General features: G+C 39.1%; 1 protein-coding gene across 1 annotated transcript in view; it reads left to right on the top strand.

Moving 5' to 3' along the window:
• Window positions 1-745: 745 nt before the first annotated feature.
• The window catches only part of wnk2 (WNK lysine deficient protein kinase 2), a 174,251-nt gene continuing 152,850 nt past the window's right edge, over window positions 746-22,146 (top strand). The window contains exon 1 of the mRNA XM_059944123.1: window positions 746-1,706. Within this exon, the coding sequence (XP_059800106.1) occupies window positions 1,053-1,706 (654 nt within the window). The 5' untranslated portion in view covers window positions 746-1,052. The remainder of the gene's footprint in view (window positions 1,707-22,146) is intronic.

Below are 22,146 nucleotides of genomic sequence, written 5' to 3'. Positions count from 1 at the left end.
GGCAAGAATTATGTCCAAACGTTTGAAAATAAGCTTTAACATTATAAATTAATTCGTAAAACCTGTCGATGGTAAAATCCGCACTCACTTTTAACCATTTCCTCACATCAATGCGACATTAATGAAAAGAAAGTAAGGATGCTCCTTACTTGAAGACACGACATGCTGTAATAGGTACAGAATAAAGAATTCCTTTTTATCCCCTCATGAGTTCACAAATGCATCCTTGTCTTACAGGTTACGTTGCAAAACTTCTCTGTCCTGGGGATTTCATGGGGTGCAATGTGCAGCCGGCAAATGGCCGCAATGTGATTTTGAATCGGAGGTTTCTTAGTTAATTACGCTTTACATCTCCATCCTATCATTAGTTCTTTGTAAAGGCATGACTTGTGTTGGTCTCTTTCGGCTGGTGACAATGGATGATTAAAAATAGATAGGTGCTTCAGGAATTATGCAACGAACATGCACTGCCAAGAGACAAAGGCAAGTAATGAAACTTATCCATAGAGCGGTAACATTGCGCAAGTGGAGGCCTGGAGAAGCCCATTAATTTAACGCTGTAGTTTGGATCCTGTCCGGGGGGGGGGGGGGGGGAAAAAAAATTTCCAGGAGCAGATTTGCGCTTTGCAGCGACGGGCTCGCGCTCCGGGCTGTCGGCCGCGCGCGCTAACGGCGACGTGTCGCTGACGTCAGCGCGCCGCGGTTTTGCGCCTTGGAGCATCAGCATCAGCAGCCGGAGCCGGAGCCGGAGCCGGGCAGCGCCGCGCCGCGCCGAGATGCTGGAATGTTCATGAAGTGGCGGCTGGTCGGTGGTTTTCTCTCGTTTCCCAATGATGGTTTAAAGTGACCCTGAATGGACGAAGCTGCCGCCCCGGGTTGCTGTGCGAGACGCGTCTGGAGACCCGTGCGACAACAGCTGCGTCAGTCGGGGTTGTGCTCCCTGCAACAAGGCACCGCGAGTCCTCGCTGTGTCCCGGTAAACTGAGTCGTTAATATTGCGTCCACCTGCCCCTTCCCCACCCTGATCGACCCCTCCCCTCCCCTCCCCCCCGATGGAGCCCCCGGCTGAGGCGAGCGAGGTAACCGCCGCTGCCGGTGAGGATGCCGGAGCCCCGAACGGCCAAGTGGCAGCCGGCTCCGGGGGTTGCCCCGAGTGCAGCGCCGCTGGAGCGGAGGAGGAGACGGCCGATGGCACCGACTCCGCTGCGGTGATGCTGAGGAGGAGGCTGCTGCAGGGAGCCCCCTGCTCGAATCCCCCTGCCCAGGACTACCCGCGGGTCACTCAGCGGTTCGTCAGGCGGATGGTGCCGCTGCTGCCGGCGGGGGACAGACCCTGTCGGCTGCTGCAGAGCGACGCTGACCCCGAGGCGAAGAGAGCCGCCAGAGGGGAAGCCGCAGCCGAAGGCTCGAGCACCGAGAGCCAGGCTGGGAAGAAGGGCAGCGCGACCGAGAGTGTCAGCGCCGATGAAGAGAAAGATGGCAGAGCGGGCGACGGCGCACCGAAAGAGCCGTCCGATAGCTCCAAGGAACTCTCCAAGTCCAAGAGTGACGAGAACGAGGAAGAAGCTGAGATGAAAGCGGTCGCTACTTCACCTGACGGCAGGTTTCTCAAGTTCGATATCGAACTTGGAAGAGGCTCCTTCAAAACGGTTTACAAGGGTCTGGACGCGGAGACATGGCTTGAGGTGGCTTGGTGTGAGCTTCAGGTAAGATGTTTAATCTTATAGTCTGCGTTTGCAGAATAACTCATGGTCTTTGTGTTATTATTGTGAAATAAAAGCCAATTCAGCTTAGTTATTGATCAGTTATAACTCTTGTATTATATTTCTTATTTTAAATCGTTTTATTCGTTTCCTAACGATGTGTCATGCAGTTACCTAATATCTCTACGCTGCGTAATCAAGACCGTCTCCCTATATAATAAATTCTCTGGGTATGTGAGGAGATCGCAAATGGATTATTTATTCTAGTAACAGGTTATCAGAGTAAAAAAAAATCCGCTTGCTAACAGGTTACTTGTATCATCCAAACTAGTGATCTAGCCAATCCTTTAAATATGCTTGTGCTTTCGTATATCGGCTATATGTGCTTTGTTGTGTGTGACTGTAAATACTGTATTTTGCGCCTTGGCCCCAGAGGAACGCTGTTTCGTTTGGCTGTATTCTCGTATGGCTGAATGACAATTGAACTTGAGCCTGCGATACTGGAGTATGATTAGCACGATTAGTATGATTGAAATCGGACAGATTGTCAAGTTTGCGTCAAAATTATTTAGGGAATTGTCTAATCTTGCCTTCTCTTTGCACGGGTTCGTGAGAAATGTAGATCTAAATCTCGAGCACCAGTCGTTCCCTGACTGGTAATAATCTTGTTATCCGTGAAGCTTAGCAGTGATTGTAATAGTCTGACAGAAAATGATAGCGTCTAAAGTCTGTTGCCTCTGTTAAACTACCCCAGACAGCGTTTAGTGCTTCGTTCGAAAGAAACCTGTGTTACATTATTAGTGTTTAGTAATAAATTCATAGTTTAAAATGTTGTCTAGTGCACGAATTATCTGTGCATCTTTATTTTTGAACATAATCTCTGGGTGGACGCGGAGGTTAGTTTTCTTTTGGTTTTATCGATTTAAATGGGGGAAAACAATACGCAATAGAGTTGCTCGGTTGCATCTAAAGCAGGTAATAAACCATTTTGTAAAACTGCTATATGTAACTTTAGAGTAGCTACGTGATTAAATTATTAGTATTAAACTTAATTTGCGAGAGAAACACTCTAGTAAAAGTTCGAGGGTTCTTCCCTTTCTTTCCGCTATTGTTCCGATTCTGAAAGCATAATTAGCAGTTTTCTAGAACACGCGCGAGGGTGTTGCTGTCCAGGTTATTATCGAGCTTTACATAAAAGCACTACACTCCAATTCCTCAGGCAGCATCTATAAGAAGCACTGTCGACGTTTCGGGCCGACAGTGCTTCTCCTTATAGATGCTGCCTGGCCTGTTGTGTTCCACCAGCATTTTGTGTGTGTTGTTTGAATTTCCAGCATCTGCAGATTTCCTCGTGTGTACACTCCAATTCCTAATATTTTTGCAGGCTCCACTTGCAGTTTCCAAGAGATCAGCGTAAGTCACGAAAACAAAAAAAAATCCGATCATTGATCCGTATTTCTTTCACGGGTTTACAATATTTCTCACTTCCTGGAAAACAGTCTATTTTCAGCATGTTCCATTTTGCGTTGTGTCCATTTTAGATTTGAAAGTAGGAGCTTTTGATTTGTTGGGAAACTAAACTATTGAAAACGTATTTAGTAAATCTCTTTACCACTCAGGTTACATGCATCTCTTCAGATTCCCACTTCTGCTCTCCCTCATTGAGTTGTGTATTGTAACTTCTAACAAAGGTGTACATTTTATATGGTTATATGATGTAATGTTAGGGTGGTGGTGATTTAGAATATACCTTGACAAATTTTATTCAGAAGGAATGCATATTTTTTTGTATATGATCTAATTTAAGCAATGGAGTTGGTCCTGAAATGGATTGAATAGGAGCTGATGCATTATGGGGCTCCTAACCTCAGGCACCTAATTGAACATTTTCTCCAGAGTTGCTGGGTATTGAATATCAACAGTACTTGTTAATAATTATTAAGTCCCATGCTAAATGGGAAGACAGTTGGGCAGCAAGGAGGTCTGCAAGGAACTGGGGTTGATCCTTTATAAGCATCATGAAATAGTCATGACTAGTAAGGAGATTATTTAGACTGGTGCATACTAGTACAATGTGAGAATACTGCATCCAGTCTCATTCCCATAGCTATACAATTTATTTTTTTTCCTGATTCATAAACACCATTCAAAAGAGGGTATGTATCTGGCCCTGTTACAAATCCTGGCTGGCTACTTCAGACTCCTACTTCAGGCTACTACTGCTAATGTTTTCCTTTTTTTAAAAAAAAAATCAGTTCCAGAACTACTTCCATCAGTTCTTCCATTCTCGTCACAATCTGAGACAGAGATTTGTGGAGTGTGCTCTCTTTCCCAGATGAGTTTTTAAACTGAGTGAGGATGTTTCATGCAAACCTTTCAAATTTGCCATTAATAGGCATTTCAGAGCTCATTAGTTGAAATTGCCCTGTTTGTTTTATTCATAAAAGAATAATGTCAATATGAATCTCAAAGATCCAAAGATAATTGATTGCTAGCCAAGTAGTGCAGCTTCCCTGGTGTGTTTTTTAAAAATTTTTGGAGAATAACCTGCTGTATATATTCTGGATGGGGTTTAACAGTCATACTAACACCTTCAGTGAGTGAGGCTCTATCCTTGGGCCAACAAACATAACAAAGGCATATCAACAGGTCTACATAGGAGATTGAGCAAATTTGGTATGTCACTAAATATTCTTGAAAATTTCTACAGATGTACAGTGGTGAGAACTCTGGTTGCATCATAGCACAGTATGAAGCCAACAATGTATAGGGATTGCAAAAGGCTGCAGAGAATTGTAGTCTCAGCCAGTTCCATTACAGACATAATCCTCCACACCAAAAAGTACTTCTTCAAGAGGCAGTGCCTCAAGAAGCTGGTATCTGCTATTAAAGCCCTTCACCATCCAGGAAATGCCCTCTTCATGTTACCACCATCAGAGAAGCAATGCATGAACCTGAAGATCTATATTCAATTCAGCTTCTTCCCCTCCACCATCAGATTTTTTTGGAAGAATCCATGAACACGAATTTTTCCTTTTGCACTGATTCATTTTGTAACTTAAGTGATTTTTGTCTTGCACTGTACTGTAGTCTCAAAACAAATTTCACAACACGTCAGTGATAAAAGATCTGATTCTGATTTGTCAGTTTATTGAATAATTGCCTTTGATAATGCAAATATAAATATTCTAAGCTCTTGACAAACCCTATATAGTAAAATGCATTTTTCCTGAATTGTTTATGTTTTTATATTGTGTTTTAAAAAAATCAGTTCAACCTGCACAAACCAATATAATAATTATTCTGGAATTACTGTGTTTGTCCTTAAACCTTATTTTAGTGACTTAATCTAGGAAGCAGGTTAATGGGTTTTGCAGGTTTACTGAATGTCATTGTGTTGAAATGAGTCTACTTAAATTGTATGAAGGTATTGTGAGTGGATGCCTCCTTTATTTTGGCTAAAGACAAAAGCAGATGGTGAAAATTTAAGGTTATTTTGCAGACCAGGTGCTGTTGTTCATGATAGGTATGACAATTATTTACAGCAATTTTTGAACCTGAAGTAGGTGTTGGTATTCATTTTTTGAACATGCTTTCCTAAATATTAAAAATAATTCTTATTTGCTTGAATTAATTGGGTATATTTAATGTGTAGGGAAAGTAAAAAAAAAGTTCCTTGCATCTCCTTTCAGTTATTGAAACAAGCGATCCTTATATTGACATAAAATACCACGTGTACACAAACAGCTTCTGCATATTGGTATTTTTAAAAACCTATAAAAGGAGCATATTTTAGGGCCATGTGACTGCTATAAACCATAGGCAGTTAGCTACAGCAGTACATGTGTCTTCATTGCTGGTTCATATTTTCACAGAATCCATTGTCTTGAAGCAAACTGTATAAACTATATAACACTTCTGGAACTCACCTGCAATTAACCACTTTTCCTGTAGGTATTAATCTGCAGTCCTCTATAAATGCCTACTAGTGCACATTGTTGTGGCTGTATGTTGTTTTTCACTAAATTCTCTAGCCAGTCTTGGAAATTTTCCTAAGCATGTTTCCGAACTCAGTATAATGCAAAAAAACTCAACAGGTCAGGCAGCATCTATGTTGAGGAATATTTCCCAACCTCTGTATTCTATTTCCTTCCTCTTACACTTCAGAGTATGTTTTGCCATTACCTTTTGAAATAGCATGCAGCAATATTTAAAACTTACCTTTTAACCAAGTTTCTGTTATTTCCAAATTGAATTTTGTTCTTTACCTTTTGAAAATATCTTCCTCGTTGGTATGAAAATTGCAGGTGACAGTACAAAGGAAGCAACTATCAACAGTTTGGAAGTCAAATCTTAGAACTATTTAAGGTTTTTTTTAATGAGTGCTTTTGCCTCTGTCTCTAAATGGGGATCTAGAATATGATTTTCAGGTTGCTTTGGCAGATGAGGTAATTTGCTGCATCAGTGATATGCTGCAACTTGACAATGATAGTTGTGTTTGCCAGATGATCTGATTATAATTACTTACCAGATTTGGGTGTCTGCTTCTTTCAAAAGGTGTCACTGGCAATTGAATTGTGTACTGAAACCAAAATAATTTATTCTAATATTGAACATTTGGGTGATAATCTGTGCTTTTGTTAAAATGTTGCAAAACTCTTGAACAGAAAAGCAGCTGAGTCATCCTGTCCTGTGCACTCACCTTTATAATTTTGTGCAAGTCTCATTAGCAAGTCTTCAGATGTAGGGACCATGTTTGTGTTTCTGACTAAGGAGTACTATGATTTGTAAAATCCTTGTTTTTCTAATCCGCCTTGATCTTTTATTTATCTCTGTAATTGCTTCTAGACCAAAGACACTTATCTAGTTCTTGTCCCATCATCATGGTGCAGTATAACTGTTGTATTGTTGGTGGTAGTTGCCAAATGTTTCAAGCTGTAGGATGAAATACCAAAACTACTCTACTTACCTCTTTGACCAAGCTGTTCGGTGTTGTCTCTAAACTTGACCCAAGTTTCAGGAATTACTGTTTGATAAAGCTCCTGTGAAATATCTTGAAATGTTTTGCCATTTTATGACACTGCATAAAAGAAAAGCATAGAACTGAAGATGCAGGAAATCTGGAACAAGAACAGTACATTCTGGATATGATCATCAGGTGAAGCAAAATCCAAATCAATGACCCTTTATCAGAACAGCAAATACAATAGTTAAACAAGTTGTGAAAACAAAGTGAAAATGTAGCAAAAATACTATCAAGAATCTTTTTAAATTTTGATATTTTTGTGCAAAAACGTGATTGGCACTTCAGACAAACTGGTATTATTGATAATGATAGGGAAAAAATGTACGATGTTAGCATAAAATTTAAGCATGAAGGTTATGGCTAATACTTGCACCATTAATTGATTCTTTGTATGTGATAAATCAAAAGCTAATGAAATTAAGATGGCTTAAATAGGAGCAATATCTTTGGCCTTTTTTAACATTTTTAAGGTATCAGCCAATTTTGGGAGCAGAATTTGCTATTTCTTTATAATATTATTGGACCTTATTTGGCAACTTATTAAAGATGTCACTTGTAATATTTTTGGGAACGATAAGCGAAGGTCTTTGTTTAAAAAAAAAGTTTTTCCACAAAATGGCATAAGAACATGTCAGCTTATCTGGCTGTCAAATATCTGTCCATCGTGTCCATCGTGTCTCATGATAATAGGAAACCAGTTTTTCAAGTGGAAGAGCTGTAGCATTAGGGCAGTTCCACTCCCTCAACTTCAGAAGTCTGGGTCCAGTGGATCCAACAATCATCAAGCTGGGGTCTTGGTTGCAGTGGATGGATGACTGACATCTTCTGTGTCTTGTCATGTCCTTCGCTCTCCACAGAGTGTTGTAGTACTACCTTCCTGGCCGTTTGATCACATCTGCCCAGTCTGCCAGAGCCGACTTCACATGCTAGGACAGGCATGTCCCTATCTCACCAAAGTACGAGGCTGCTGGCATCCCTTGCCCGCTTTAACTCGCCTTTTGAAGCGGCATACCAGGCTGTGGCCACACACGTGCATACAACTACTTGGAGCTATGGGTGAGAGCTGAGTTTCTGATGGGGACCAAATGTGAGTGAGCTGCCCCAGCACGGACATGTCAAGCCCCTTCACCAGAGGTCATACTGTCCCTTGCACATTCCATACACCCTATCTACACATTGCAGAATGAATAAATTATTTGGATAATCCTACATTTTTAGAAGGAATTCTTGCTATTAAGTTTAAACAATAGCATACTTGGTTATTTGGCAAAACAAACAAAATTATGGCTAAATATATATTTAAAAAAAGCTTCTTGATAAGGAAGTTCCCATTGCTAAGATGGAAAGTAACGTTCCCTTGAGCATTTCGTATTGGTTGTAGTTTGTTAGACTAATATATTGTTTATAATTGTGATAACAATGCACCTGGTATTCTGGGTGATGTGTAAGATTTGCAAACTAGAACTTATGAAACCATTTGAATATAAAATAGTACTTCTGCTTGACATTAAACTCTGAAGATATTTATTTTCCTCAGATTTTACACTGTTGCATTTGAACTATGATTGTATTGATTGTTTTGACATGAAACTGCGCTGCATTGATGCTACATTTTAGATATTAGCTTCCCTTAATTGCATTTGAATCAGTGTAATTTGTGATTACATTCAAGATTCTAAAATTTATCTGGTGGCTGGATTCCTTCTGAAAACCTCTTGTATTACCAGGCTGTTGGATGTGAAAGGGTGGTTCAGCTATAGTGCTAGGGTTTCTCTTAAACTCATAATTGCCACATTTTTGAGATTTTAACCTTTGTCACTGATTTACTGAAATTGTATTTCTCCTTTTTACTGGTTGTTATTTACCTGGATTTTGAAACACCAAAAATGAAACTACCACCCCTCATTGTTATGGAGTAAATCAGACAGCAACTTCTAGTATTTTCAGTGTAGTGCTACTGTGTGGTATTTTGGAAGTATTGTCTGATTTGCACAAACTTCACTAGTATTTTCCACTGAGGATTTCGTGCATGAAAGGTGCAATATTGTGGTGCTTCACTACTTTAGTCATATACTAAATATGCCAGAATAGATTGGGATTTGTGATTTGGATTGTAAGTACATTTTAAAAGTTGTAATGTTTCCTTATTACTACCTCGGAAATCTGGCACTGAAAGTAAACTTCAAGTACTAATCCAACATGTTTAATAAATCAAGATTTTGTAGGGAATTTTTCTTTTTCTGTTGATCTTATCTTTATTTGTAGCTTTTATTGTTTTATATATATTTTTTGTTCTTTCTTGCACTTGCAGATTTAGGCTCTGCGTCAGTCTAGAAGTTGGAAAAAGCAGATTTCTTATTAAAACTCAAGTTCCCTCTACAGCATGTTCATACACTCAGTGGAAGTAAGTTCCCACATAAATGCCCACCATATGTCTATGGGCAGCTATTAACCCAAATGAGTTGGGTTGTTCACAACTGGGCTACTATTATGCTGCTACTAATCCAGATAACTCTGCTTTAACGAAATACTTTACATCCTTTTATTTATATTAAGTTTATAATTTGGTCAAATAAGTTTATAAACTCTGTTCCAAGCCAGTAAGTTGATACCTACTGATAGATTAATAATATTTTGAGGACCAATAGGATATTAGGTCACTGGATGATTTGGTGTGTAAATTTAAAAAAAAAACTTATGGAAATAGGTTTGAGTACAAGATTTCTTAAAGCTAAGATAGATGAGCTTAGGCTGACTTAATTGCTGTTTTAATTCATTGAAAGAATAATGATTGGAAATAAATTGTATGAGTTAGCTTTGTATGCATGGTATCTTTGACCAGTATACACTGTCTATGAACTATATTCTTATGTTAGCTGAGGTACTCTGCATGTCATCCATATATATAATTCCATCACATCTCTGCATTGAAGTAGTATGAAGGAAAGCAACAGAATGCAGAATAAAGTATTAGTTACGGAGAAAGTGCAGTGCAGGAGGTCAATAAGGTGCAAGACACAGTGAAGAAGGTTGAGGTCAAGTCCAACTTATTGTACCAAGGGATCATTCAATAGTCTTCTAACAGTAGAATATAAGCTGTTCTTGAGCCTGTAAAATGCAGTAAGAATGGGTGAAAAGAAAATGTCTTTGGTGAGTGGTGACATTGATTATGCTGGCTGCTTTACAGAGTCACTGAAGTGTAGACAGTCATGAAGGGTTTCCATGATGTGCACAACACTTCAGTTTCTTGTGGTCTCTTGCCATACCAAGCTGTGATGCATCTGGATTGGATTCTTTTTATGGTGCTTCAATAAAATGGTGAAGTCAGGGGGACATACAAAATTTCTTTGGCCTCCTGAGGAAGTATAGACACTCATGCACATTCTTGGCCATGCTGCCAACATGGTTGAACTAGGATAGAGTATTGATCAGGTCACTTCTAGAAACTTAAAACTCACAATCCTCTCAACTTCAAAGCTTGAAGCAGGGCTTGTTCACCTGTTGTACTGTTAAGTAACTTGCGTGTATACATGCTTGTTGAAGGCTAATGTTCTAAGTTGACATGCATCTTCCATTGTCAATTTTGAATAGAATTGCAGAAAATGTTGAAAATATGCTTAGAGTATATATTTTCAAAAATACCATAGTTAATGATGCCTGTAATCATATCCAAAGGGCTGGTGAAACGTTGGTACAGAATTATAGAAGCACAAGGTTTAAAAAAAAAACTGGAAACGTTTCAGTTAAGATTGCCATTGTTTATAATGTAGTTGTTTTGGGACCTGCAGAAGAGGTTAAAGGTTACTGAGTGAGCTGTCTAAGAAACACTGATTTGGAAGTCAGTAAGTTCAACATTTTTAAAGGAACTATGGGTTCACAATGCTTATAGGGTTTTACCACAAAAAAGATCAATCAAAGAAAGGTGTTACATACAAAATGCTGGAGGAACTCAGCTAGTCAAGCAGCATTTATAGAGCAGAATAAGCAGTCGATGTTTTGGGCAGTGATGCACCATCAATAACTCTCAGAGATGTGAGGTGAGAGATAGGCTTTTATTAGCTGGAAGAGAGCACTATCAGCAGCAAGAGACTATCACACAGCATCCTGAAGACTGAGGGAGGAGCAGTGCCTCCAATCGCCTTTATACAGGGGTCTGTGGGAGGAGCCACAGGGGCAGTCGGGGGGGGGGGGGGGGGCATGTCCAGACTGGTATATGTAATTCACTACAGGCAGAGCCCCTTCATCAGGACTGAAGGTACTTATTGAATTGAACAAATTCATGAGATTAAATGAAGTCTTAGAGCACACAGGGATGAAAGAGAACCTCAAAGATTTGCTGTTAATGATAGACAGAGGAAATGAAGAAAATTGAATCAGTTGTTTTTTTGTTACGGGAGACATATTCAACAAGTCAGTCCACATCTGTTAGAGAAACCTTTTACCAGAATTAAGTTGGAAAGCTAATGCTTTAAATTGCAGAGAAAGGGAGGAACAGTATGTTTGTAGATAGCCTAGCTGTTGAAACTTGCAGCTAAATTCTTAGCTAGTCATTATTTCTGTCACCAGCTTTCTTCACAGCTCAGCATATTATGTCTCAATTGGGTCCTAATTCAATTCTGTTCAAATTTGTGACCACTTCGCACTTTTTTGATACCGATGAAATGCCTGGATCAGGTTTCTACTGTCTGTTGTGATTAGCTCATGAAAACTTTGCAAAGAGGAGCTTCAGTCACTTTTGCAACTTCATCTCTTGCATCTGGGAAAAGGAAAATGTGTTATCTCTGGCACAATAATTGCAATCATCATGGAAATGAGTTGAAGCCATAGCCAGTAAAGTGCACATCTAGTCAAAAAGATTTTCCCCAGATCTGAAGACATAGATGTGATTTTTGTCCATGCTAATTGCAAGTCAAATTTAATATGCTGCACCAGCCAGCGTGTATGAACTTTGATTTCATTTGAAGTTGCTTATAGAGCATCTTTCTCTAGTTTGGCTGCCAAGAGAAATTAATCTCCTTCTTGTATCTGCTGCATGATTGTGTGCAAGTTGTGATATATTAATGATAACAGACCCAATCCCAGTACAGGATGGTGTTAAACAAGGCTGCAACATTGTTCTTGTTCTTGTATCAAACTTGCTTTAATTTTGGAACTTCCCTCTCATCTTCCTACTGGAGTGGGACTAATCAGTAAGACAAATGAGTAGTCAATGACAATGAACTGTTACTTGCATACAGCTGTTGGACGTCCTTCATTGGCATCTGAACCCTTAGGACTTCAGTAGAAGTATGATCTTTGACCTGAGCATTATATAAGGAAAGTGCCACAATGAATTGAAAACCTTGTAAAGACACCTTTTTCAGTTCTCAACTTCCCCGATATCAAGTGGACAGGAAACATTTTATGGATGTTCTCAGAGATGCATTGAAGAAACTAAACATTATCACTGTCTCCTGGGAACCTTTAGTTCCTGACTGCTCCATGTATAGAAGGAACATTGATATTGGTGTTGAGGACTTTGAGACCGTGGATTAGGAACACAGAGACCCTGTGTAAATAGTAATTACCACCTTACAAACTATCCAGCTGCTTGCCTCATCAAACATCACTTGCACAACTTTAGAAGATTCTGTATTTTCTGCATTGGTTTCATTAGCCACCTCTGAACCTGTGAAACAAAGTTTTCCTCAATCCAGAGGGACTGCCTAAAATGAGAGGATATTTTTAGACATGTAGTACTTCATTTAGTGGTGCACAGAACATTTTTTGACATCTATGCCCATGAGACTGCAGCTGGTAGATGGCTTCAAATAGTGAAACTCACTGAGAAGCTGCAGAATATGTCTTCATGCTGCCTTTTAGATAACATGATGAGTTACATACATTTAATACTTTTAAAATTTGGTAATGCTCCAAAAAAGTTACAACAAAGATATTTTAATTGTGTTGCTTAGAATCAGCACAATGATCCTCTACTGGGCACTATGATTCTCAATAGTCATCCCATTTTTATTTAGTATCTGGAAAAGCAGTGGGTTATCTTAAGTATGAGGAGGGTGAAAAGTCACTTGGAGGGCATTTTGCAAATTGCTTTTAAAATCAAGATGCATATTACAAAATCATACAATGTTACAGATGGTACTTTTGTAATTTCTTAGCTCCTCTTACCTGGCATATCATTCAGTATTCAGAAAAATAACTGTTATATTGGAGTGAATTGTAGATATTTAGACTGTTTTTGGTATTTGGTAAGCTTCAGAGATTATCCTATATCCTAGGCCAAATGGCATAGAAATCTATACAATGCAAGTTATGTGAAAGTGAAATTTGTAATTATCAGTTTTGATTTACTGTGCTTGTGCTGAATTTTGCCAAACAACAAGTGAACTGGTAACATTTTAACAAAGGAGAATCCTTTTAGCTTAACTTCCTTAGCATCATTTTAACCAAAATTGACTAGTAAGTTCAAGTAGTGCCCTCAGACTTGCAAAGGGGATTTTCATACAGAATTGATCAACTAATTTCAAAGTGAAATTTGAATAAAAGTGTAAAGTAAAATTAACTGGTTTGTAAAGACTTGGCTGAGGGAAGGGTCATCACCGTTGCCAAACCCAAATGGTTGGTTGGATGCAAGCCACAATTGAACCATAGAACCATAGAACATTACAGCACAGAAACAGGCCTTTTGGCCCTCCTTGGCTGTGCTGAACCATTTTTCTGCCTAGTCCCACTGACCTGCACCTGGGCCATATCCCTCCAAACCCCTCTCATCCGTATACCTGTCCAAGTTTTTCTTAAATGTCAAAAGTGAGCCTGCATTCACCACTTCATCTGGCAGCTCATTCCACACTCCCACCACTCTCTGCGTGAAGCCCCCCCCCCCCCAAACGGGGATGGTGCCAGAGGATTGGCATATTGCTCATGTTGTTCCATTTGTTTAAAAACGGTTCTAAGAGTAAACCTAGCAATTATTGGCCTGTCAGTTTGACGTCAGTGATGGGTAAATTAATGGAAAGTATTCTTAGAGGTGGTATATATAATTATCTGGATAGACAGGGTCTGATTAGGAACAGTCAACATGGATTTGTGCGTGGAAAGTCATGTTTGACAAATCTTATTGAATTTTTTGAAGGTTATGAGGAAAGTTGACGAGGGTAAAGCAGTGGATGTTGTCTATATGGACTTCAGTAAGGCCTTTGACAAGGTTCCGCATGGAAGGTTAGTTAGGAAGGTTCAGTCGTTAGGTATTAATATTGAAGTAGTAAAATGGATTCAACAGTTACTGGATGGGAGATGCCAGAGAGTAGTGGTGGATAACTGTTTGTCAGGTTGGAGGCTGGTGACTAGTGGTGCGTCTCAAGGATCTGTAGTGGGTCCAATGTTGTTTGTCATATACATTAATGATCTGGATGATGAGGTGGTAAATTGGATTAGTATGCAGATGATACTAAGGTAGGTGGTGTTGTGGATAATGAAGTAGGTTTTCAAAGCTTGCAGAGAGATTTAGGCAAGTTAGAAGAGTGGGCTGAACGATGGCAGGTGGAGTTTAATGCTGATAAGTGTGAGGTGCTACATTTTGGGAGGAATAATCCAAATAGGACATACATGGTAAATGGTAGGGCACTGAAGAATGCAGTAGAACAGAGTGATCTAGGAATAATGGTGCATAGTTCCCTGAAGGTGGAATCTCATGTGGATAGGGTGCTGAAGAAAGCTTTTGGTATGCTGGCCTTAATAAATCAGAGCATTGAGTATAGGAGTTGTGATATAATGTTAAGATTGTAAAAGGCATTGGTAAGGCTGAATTTGGAGTATTGTGTGCCGTTCTGGTCACTGAATTATAGGAAAGATATCAACAAAATAGAGAGAGTACAGAGAAGAATATTACCTGGGTTTCAGCACCCAAGTTACAGAGAAAGGTTGAACAAGTTAGGTCTTTATTCTTTGGAGCATAGAAGGTTGAGGGGCGACTTGATAGAGGTATTTAAAATTATGAGAGGGATAGACAGAGTTAATGTGGATAGGCTTTTTCCATTGAGAGTAGGGGAGATTCAAACAAGAGGACATGAATTGAGAGTTAGGGGGCAAAAGTTTAGGGGTAACATGAGGGGGAATTTCTTTACTCAGAGTGGTAACTGTGTGGAACGAGCTTCCAGTAGAAGTGGTAGAGGCAGGTTCGGTATTGTCATTTAAAGTAAAATTGGATAGGTATATGGACAGGAAAGGAATGGAGGGCTATGGGCTGAGTGCGGGGTCAGTGGGACTAGGTGAGAGTAAGCGTTTGGCATGGACTAGAAGGGTGGAGATGGCCTGTTTCCGTGCTGTAATTGTTATATGGTTATATGGTCATAACGTTCCCTTTAAACTTCCCCCTTAACCTATGACTTTTTTTTCCTTCCCTAGCCTCAGTGGAAAAAGCCTGCTTGCATTCACGCTATCTATACCCATCATAATTTTATACACCTCTATCAAATCACCCCTCATTTTCCTACGCTCCAGGGAATGAGGTCCTAACCTATTCAACCTTTCTCTGTAACTCAGTTTCTCAAGTCCTGGCCACATCCTTGTAAACCTTCTCTGCACTCTTTCAATCTTTTTAATATCCTTCATGTAATTAGGTGACCAAAACTGCACAAAATACTCCAAATTCAGTCTCACTAATGTCTTATACAAACTGACCATTATATTCCAACTCTTATACTCAATACTTAGATTTATAAAGGCCAATGTACCAAAAGCTCTCTTTACGACCCTATCCACCTGTGACGCCACTTTTAGGGAATTATGTATCTGTACTCCCAGATCCCTCTGCTCTACCACAGTCATCAGTATCCTACCATTTACCTTGGTTTGACCTTCCAAAGTGCAATACCTCACACTTGTCCGCATTAAACTCCATCTGCCATTTTTCAGCCCATTCTTCCAACTGGTCCAAATCCCTCTGCAAGCTTTGAAAACCTTCCTCACTGTCCACTACACCTCCAATCTTTGTATCATCAATAAATTTGCTGATCCAATTTGCCACATTATCATCCAGATCATTGATATAGATGACAAATAACAATGGACCCAGCACTGATCCCTGTGGCACACCACTAGTCACAGGCTTCCACTCAGAGCAGCAATCCTCCACTACCACTCTTTGGCTTCTTCCATTGAGCCAATGTCTAATCCAATTTACTACCTCTCCATGTATACCTAGCAACTGAATCTTCCTAACTAGCCTCCCATGCAGGACCTTGTCAAAGGCCTAACTGAAGTCCATGTATACAACATCCATTGCCTTCCCCTCATCCACTTTCCTGGTAACTTCCTCGAAAAACTCTAATAGATTGGTTAAACATGACCTACCATGCACGAAGCTATGCTGACTTTTTTTCTAATAGGTCCCTGTCTATCCAAATATTTGTAGATCCTATCTCTTAGTATTCCTTCCAATAATTTACCTACTACCGATGTCAAATTTACTGGCCTATAATTTCCCAGCTTACTTTTTGAGCCTTTTTTAAACAACGGAACTACATGAGCTATCCTCCGGCACCTGCCTTGTGGATATTGACATTTTAAATATTTCTGCCAGGGCCCCTGCAATTTCAACACTAGTCTCCTTCAAGATCTGAGGGAATACCCTGTCAGGTCCTGGGGATTTATCTACTCTGGTTTGCCTCAAGACAGCAAGCACCACCTCCCCTTTAATCTGTATAAGTTACATGACCTCCCTACTTGTTTGCCTCGTTTCCATAGACTCCATTCCAGTTTCCTTCGTAAATACGGATGCAAAAAACCCATTTCATATCTCTCCCATTCCTTTTGGTTCCATACATAGCCGACCACTCTGATCTTCAAGAGGACCAATTTTATCCCTTACTATCCTTTTGCTCTTAACACACCTGTAGAAGCTCTTAGGATTATCCTTCACCCTGACTGCCAAAGCAACCTCATGTCATCTTTTAGCCCTCCTGATTTCTTTAAGTATTTTCTTACTCTTTTTATACTCCTCAAGCATCTTATTTCCTCCCTGTTGCCTATACATGTTATACATCTCTCTCTTCTTCCTTATCAGAGTTCCAATATCCCTCGAGAACCAAGGTTCCTTATTCTTATTCATTTTGCCTTTAACCCTGACAGGAACATACAAACTCTGCACTCTCAAAATTTCTCCTTGAAGTCCTCCCACTTACCAATCACATCCTTGCCAGAGAACAACCTGTCCTAATCTACGCTTTTTAGATCCTTTCTCATTTCTTCAAATTTGGCCTTTTTCCAGCTTAGAACTTCAACCCGAGGATCAGATCTATCTTTATCCATGATCAAATTGAAACTATGAAGGATGAATAGGGATAGGACAGGCTGAAAAGCTGAAGGAGAGGGAATATGATCTTCATACTCTAGAGCCTGCTCTGCCTTTCAATAAAATCATCACTGATCTGATTGATTGTAATCCCATCTAGTTCTGTCTACTTCCAGCAACCTTTCACCCCTTTTGCCACTGCTTTGAAAATATTCTGACTTAGAGTTGCTACCAAGAAAGAATTTTGTCTCAGAAAATGATGCCTGATTTTTTTTAAACCGTGACCTCATTCTATAATGCATACATACTGCCAAATTCCACAAGGATCTTGTACATTTCTCAAGAATCTTTAATACTTAGTTCATTATAATTGTTTAGTATTCATCATGTTCTTGCATATTAGCTTTCAATACAATATCTTTAGAGAAACTTGCTGCTTTAGGAGAAGCAATACAATGTAAACAGTTTTCATGAAGGTTCATGGCCCAAAACATTGACGTTATTTATTTTCATAGATGCTACCTGACTTCCTGAATTCCTTCAGAATTTTGTGAGTGTTGCTCTGGATTTCCAGCATCTTCAGAATCTCTTGTGCTTGTGTTCAGTATTTTCCTGATTTACTTATTGAACTGTGTTTTATTTATGGTTGCTGTCTAACTTGTTGTTTATGTTGAATAGCTGTGTATCAGTACTTACTTTTTTCTACTTTAACACCATTGTCATGTTGAATCTACAAACTGAGCAGTTGTAATGCCAATGTATTGTCTTAATGATGCCACTGTAAAAGCCATAAATGATACTTGTGGGTTAAACACATGCTACTTGGCTTCCTGACCCTTCTCCTCAATTTAATAAGAACATGGCTAATCTCATTATAACTTCAATTCTGTATCACATTCCCTTTGATAACCTTTCTCCCCCTAGTTTATCGGGAAACTATCTGCCTTAAAATAATTGAAGGCTCAGCCTCTGCTGCCTTTGAGAAAGTGTTTCAAAGACTCTTGAGCAGCTGAGAGAATATAATTTTGCTTCATTTCAAAAATTATGAAATAGTAACCCCAATAGAAGAACCATACTTCCCATATCTGTCCTGTAAGTACCACTCAAGATACAGTACTGTGTTTTAACTAAGGCCCTCTCTTGTTCTTAACATAAGTAGATAGAAACAGGCTGTCTTATGAGGAAAGGGTAGAAAAGCTATCTTTTTTAGCAATTTGTCCAGTAACATTAAACTGCATTTATACAAATGAGGCCAATGCTACATCAATATAGTAATAACTGAAACAAGGCTTCCATTTTTTTTTTGCATTCAACTCACCCAGCAATGAACAAAATTCTGTAATCTTTCCTAATCATTAATAGAAACTGAATGCAAGCCTTCTGTAGAATTATATGTCAAGTTGCCCAGGTTCCTTTTTCCATGGCAGAATTCTGGTTTCTCTGACCACTTGGGTATTCTGCTTAAGCAGTTTTATAGTCCATTTTGGCAAGAAAAATATTACATTTTTCCTCATGATATTACATTCCAGATCTTTGCCTGTGTTATTTATGATAGACGCAGGTTTCTCAGGTATTTGCCAAATCTGACCCAGGAAATACAGTACAAGTTGGAATATTTGGTACAAAATCAAGTAAAATAAAATTGGTTAAGTAAGAGATGAGGAAAAAGTAGTAATGTTTTTATTCCTACTTTTGTTACAGCGAATTCTTATTATTCTTAATACATGTGTAACTTGCAAAGCTATATTCAACCATGCAAAATTGAAAATGAATTTTGCTCAACACGAGCAAGTCTACAGATGTTAGAAATCCAAAGCAGCACACACAAAATGCTGGAGGAACTCAATAGTTCAGACTGCATCTATGGAAATGAATAGGTAGTTGATATTTCAGGCTGAGATCCTCCTTCAGTACTGAGAAGGAAGGGAGAAGATGCCAGAATAAAAAGGTAGGAGGAGGGGAAGGAGGCTAGCTGGAAGGTGATAGATGAAACCAAGTGGGTGGGAAGGATCAAAGGGTGGAGGAGAAGGAACCTGATAAGAAAGGAGAGTGGATCATAGGAGAAAGGGAAGGAGGAAGAGACCCATGGGGAAGTAATAGGCAGGAGAGAAGAGGCAAAACATCAGAGTGGGAATAGAGAAAGGGGGTGACTTTATTTTAACTGGAAGTAGAAATTGATTTTCAATGCATCAGATTGGCGGCTACCCAGATGGAATATAAGGTGTTACTCCTCCACCCTGAGGTTTGCTTCATGAGGCACAAGAGGAGGACATAGACTGACGTGTTGGGATGGGAATGAGAAATGTTTGACCACTGGAAAGTTCCACTTGCGGTGGATGGTGCAGACATGCTCGACGAAGCGGTCCCCCAATTTACGATGGGTCTCAACAATGTAGAAGGGGCCACATTGACCCAAGCAAATTTGCAGACAAAGTGTTGCTACACGTGGAAGGACTTCCTGGGGCCCTGAATGGAGGTGACAGAGAAAGTGTATGGGCAAGTATAGTACTTGGGCTGCTTGCAGGGATAAATGCCTGGAGGGAGGTTAGTGGGAGAGATGAATAGAAAAGGAAATCGTGGAGGGAATGATTCCTGTGGAAAACGGGGAGGGGAGGTAAAATACGTGTGGTGGTAGGATCCCTTTGGAGATGGCAGAAGTTGTGAAGGACAGTGTGTTGGATGCAGAGTGGTAGGTAAGGACAAGAGCGACTCCACTATTAAGGAGATGGGAAGATGGGGTGAACATGGATGTACGGGAAATGGAGGAGTTGCAGGTGAGGGCAGCATCAATAGTGGAGGGAGGGAAGCCCTGTCCTTTAAAGAAGGACATTGCTGATGTTCTAGAATGGAAAGCGCCCTGGGAACGGTATTTTGCTTCTGTATAAAGTTTACTATAGATGTTGGAAATACTTTGATCATCTGATATTTGTGGAGCAAGAAACAGTTAACAGTTAACACATGGTCCAGTGAAATGTGAGACGTTCAGTGCTGTCTTACCTGCTGATTTTTGTTCCCCCACTATTTTATTTTATTGCTAAATATTAACAAGCTTTTAATAAAAGCTAAGTTCCAGTTTTTGTTTTACTTGTACGATCAAAAATTCTGAATGTAAAGTCTATAACTAACAAAAGGAGAGGTGAATGCTTAATATACAGTGTTGTATAAACAAATCTTTCTTTACCTATAAACTTTTAGAGGAGACTAAAGGGAAATTGAAATACCTCAAATATTCCTCATTTTCTTGGAGCCTTGTGATTATGCTTTATGTTCCATTACATTTTTGATGGCAATTTTGCTTTTGCTTCAAATTGCATATTCAGATGATTCAGCATCAATCTCATAGACTCTCTGGTTCCTGTGCTTTGTTTGAATTCACTATGGCCACTGGAAAACTTATGATATTGCATAATAGCTTTTCAACAATAAAGTATTCAAAATGTATCAAGAGATTAATGGGAATAATATAAAAAAAATCATATCAATTATTCTGGTACCTTCAATGTTTTGAGAGTATCTGGTTATCTTTGTTTTATTCTATTTACAAGTACAAAATGCTGTATGTCAACTTAAATAGGTAAGTTTCAGTTTGATTCCACTTCATGTTGCGAGAGCATGGTGGAGCAATTCATTTGTTGTTAGAGTGACAAATTTAATATTTTTGAGTAATTAGGTATTGACAATGGAGAAATAGTTTAACCCTTACTGGTCATACTTTATACCTTCACAGTATGGTCTGAGTCAGTTTTAACCCGGCCCAAGAATCCCCTCATAACAAGTGTCTATACCAAATTTTGAACCACTGATCTATTTAGAATGTATGAATAGCCTATCTGACATTAATAAATGGGTGATTAATCCCTAATTAATGTTTCAGAGATCTAAAATCCATTTCAATAGATATGGGTCAAATTTGACCAGGAACAGCCTCAATGTACAGAAATTTGTAGCACTTGTACAAAAGTATAAATTTTTAAAATATTTTCATTTTTGTGCATTTTGGGTCACTTTAGAAAAAAAATCATCAAATTTTGGCTTTAAAAAATGGGACTTAGGGTGTTTTACTGCTGTCAAATGCCAAAATGGGTCAAATTTGACCCAAGCAGTATGTAAGGGTTAATTTTGAATGTATGCTAACATGTGTTTATAGGTAAGTTCGAAGAAACTACTGTGCACAACATATATTGAAAATGGGGAGAAGTGTATGAAATCCACTGGTGTTTGAATTGTTGAGCAGATTGACTTAGTTTGTGGATATGTTGAAGGACTGGTTTGTGGTAAAACCTCCAACTTCCCTTTGAAATGAGGCAAAATGGAGAAACTATGATGGTACAGTACATATCTGTAATTGAAATCGGTCAATCTAGGTGTTTATGTTGTAGAAGTTTTTCTTTGAATTGGTTCCATGTTTTTCTTAGTTTTGTGGCTATCCAGAGAAGATGAATCTGAGTTGTAGACTGTATACATAATAAATGAATCTTGAACCAGGAACCCTCTTCATCTTGAATATCTTGTAAATGTAACAGCTTTCTGGAATTTCTGGAAAATGATGGAGAAATAAGTTGTGTTTTGGTACTAATACAATAGAGATTGTCATCTAATTGGTCATAATGTGAGGAGCAAATAAAAGTAGGACTTGTAGAAAAAGGATGGGTTATGCCTGAGCCTAAGGAGGACTAGTATTGTGGGCAGATTTGATAGAGGATTTAAGATAATTTGACTGGGGGATGGAAACTGGATTGATAGGGCTGAGGATGGGACATTTGTATACCAGTAAATACAGTGTGTAGAGAGGCTATGAAAAAGGACAGACAGATGATAGGGCAAAATTGCAGTCAGTGGGATGAGTTGAAGTGTATAACATCAAAAAGGCTGATGAATACAGGACTGAAGATGTTATATTTGAATGCACGCAGTAAACAGAATAAGGTAGATGATCTTATAGCAGAGTTGGCAGATATGTTGTGAGCATTACTGAGACATGGCTAAAAGATGATCATAGTTGACAGTTTAATATCCAAGGATACACCTTTTATCTAAAGGATAGACAGAGGGTGTGGGGTGGCTCTGTTGGTTTAAAAAAAGTAAAATCAAATCCTTGGTGGTAACATTAGATTAGAAGGTGTAGA

The sequence above is a fragment of the Hypanus sabinus genome, chromosome 19 (assembly GCF_030144855.1).
Source record: "Hypanus sabinus isolate sHypSab1 chromosome 19, sHypSab1.hap1, whole genome shotgun sequence".
NCBI classification, from domain to species: domain Eukaryota; kingdom Metazoa; phylum Chordata; class Chondrichthyes; order Myliobatiformes; family Dasyatidae; genus Hypanus; species Hypanus sabinus.
Note: the sequence above shows the minus strand (reverse complement) of the source record. Positions and strands in the feature narration are given on the sequence as shown.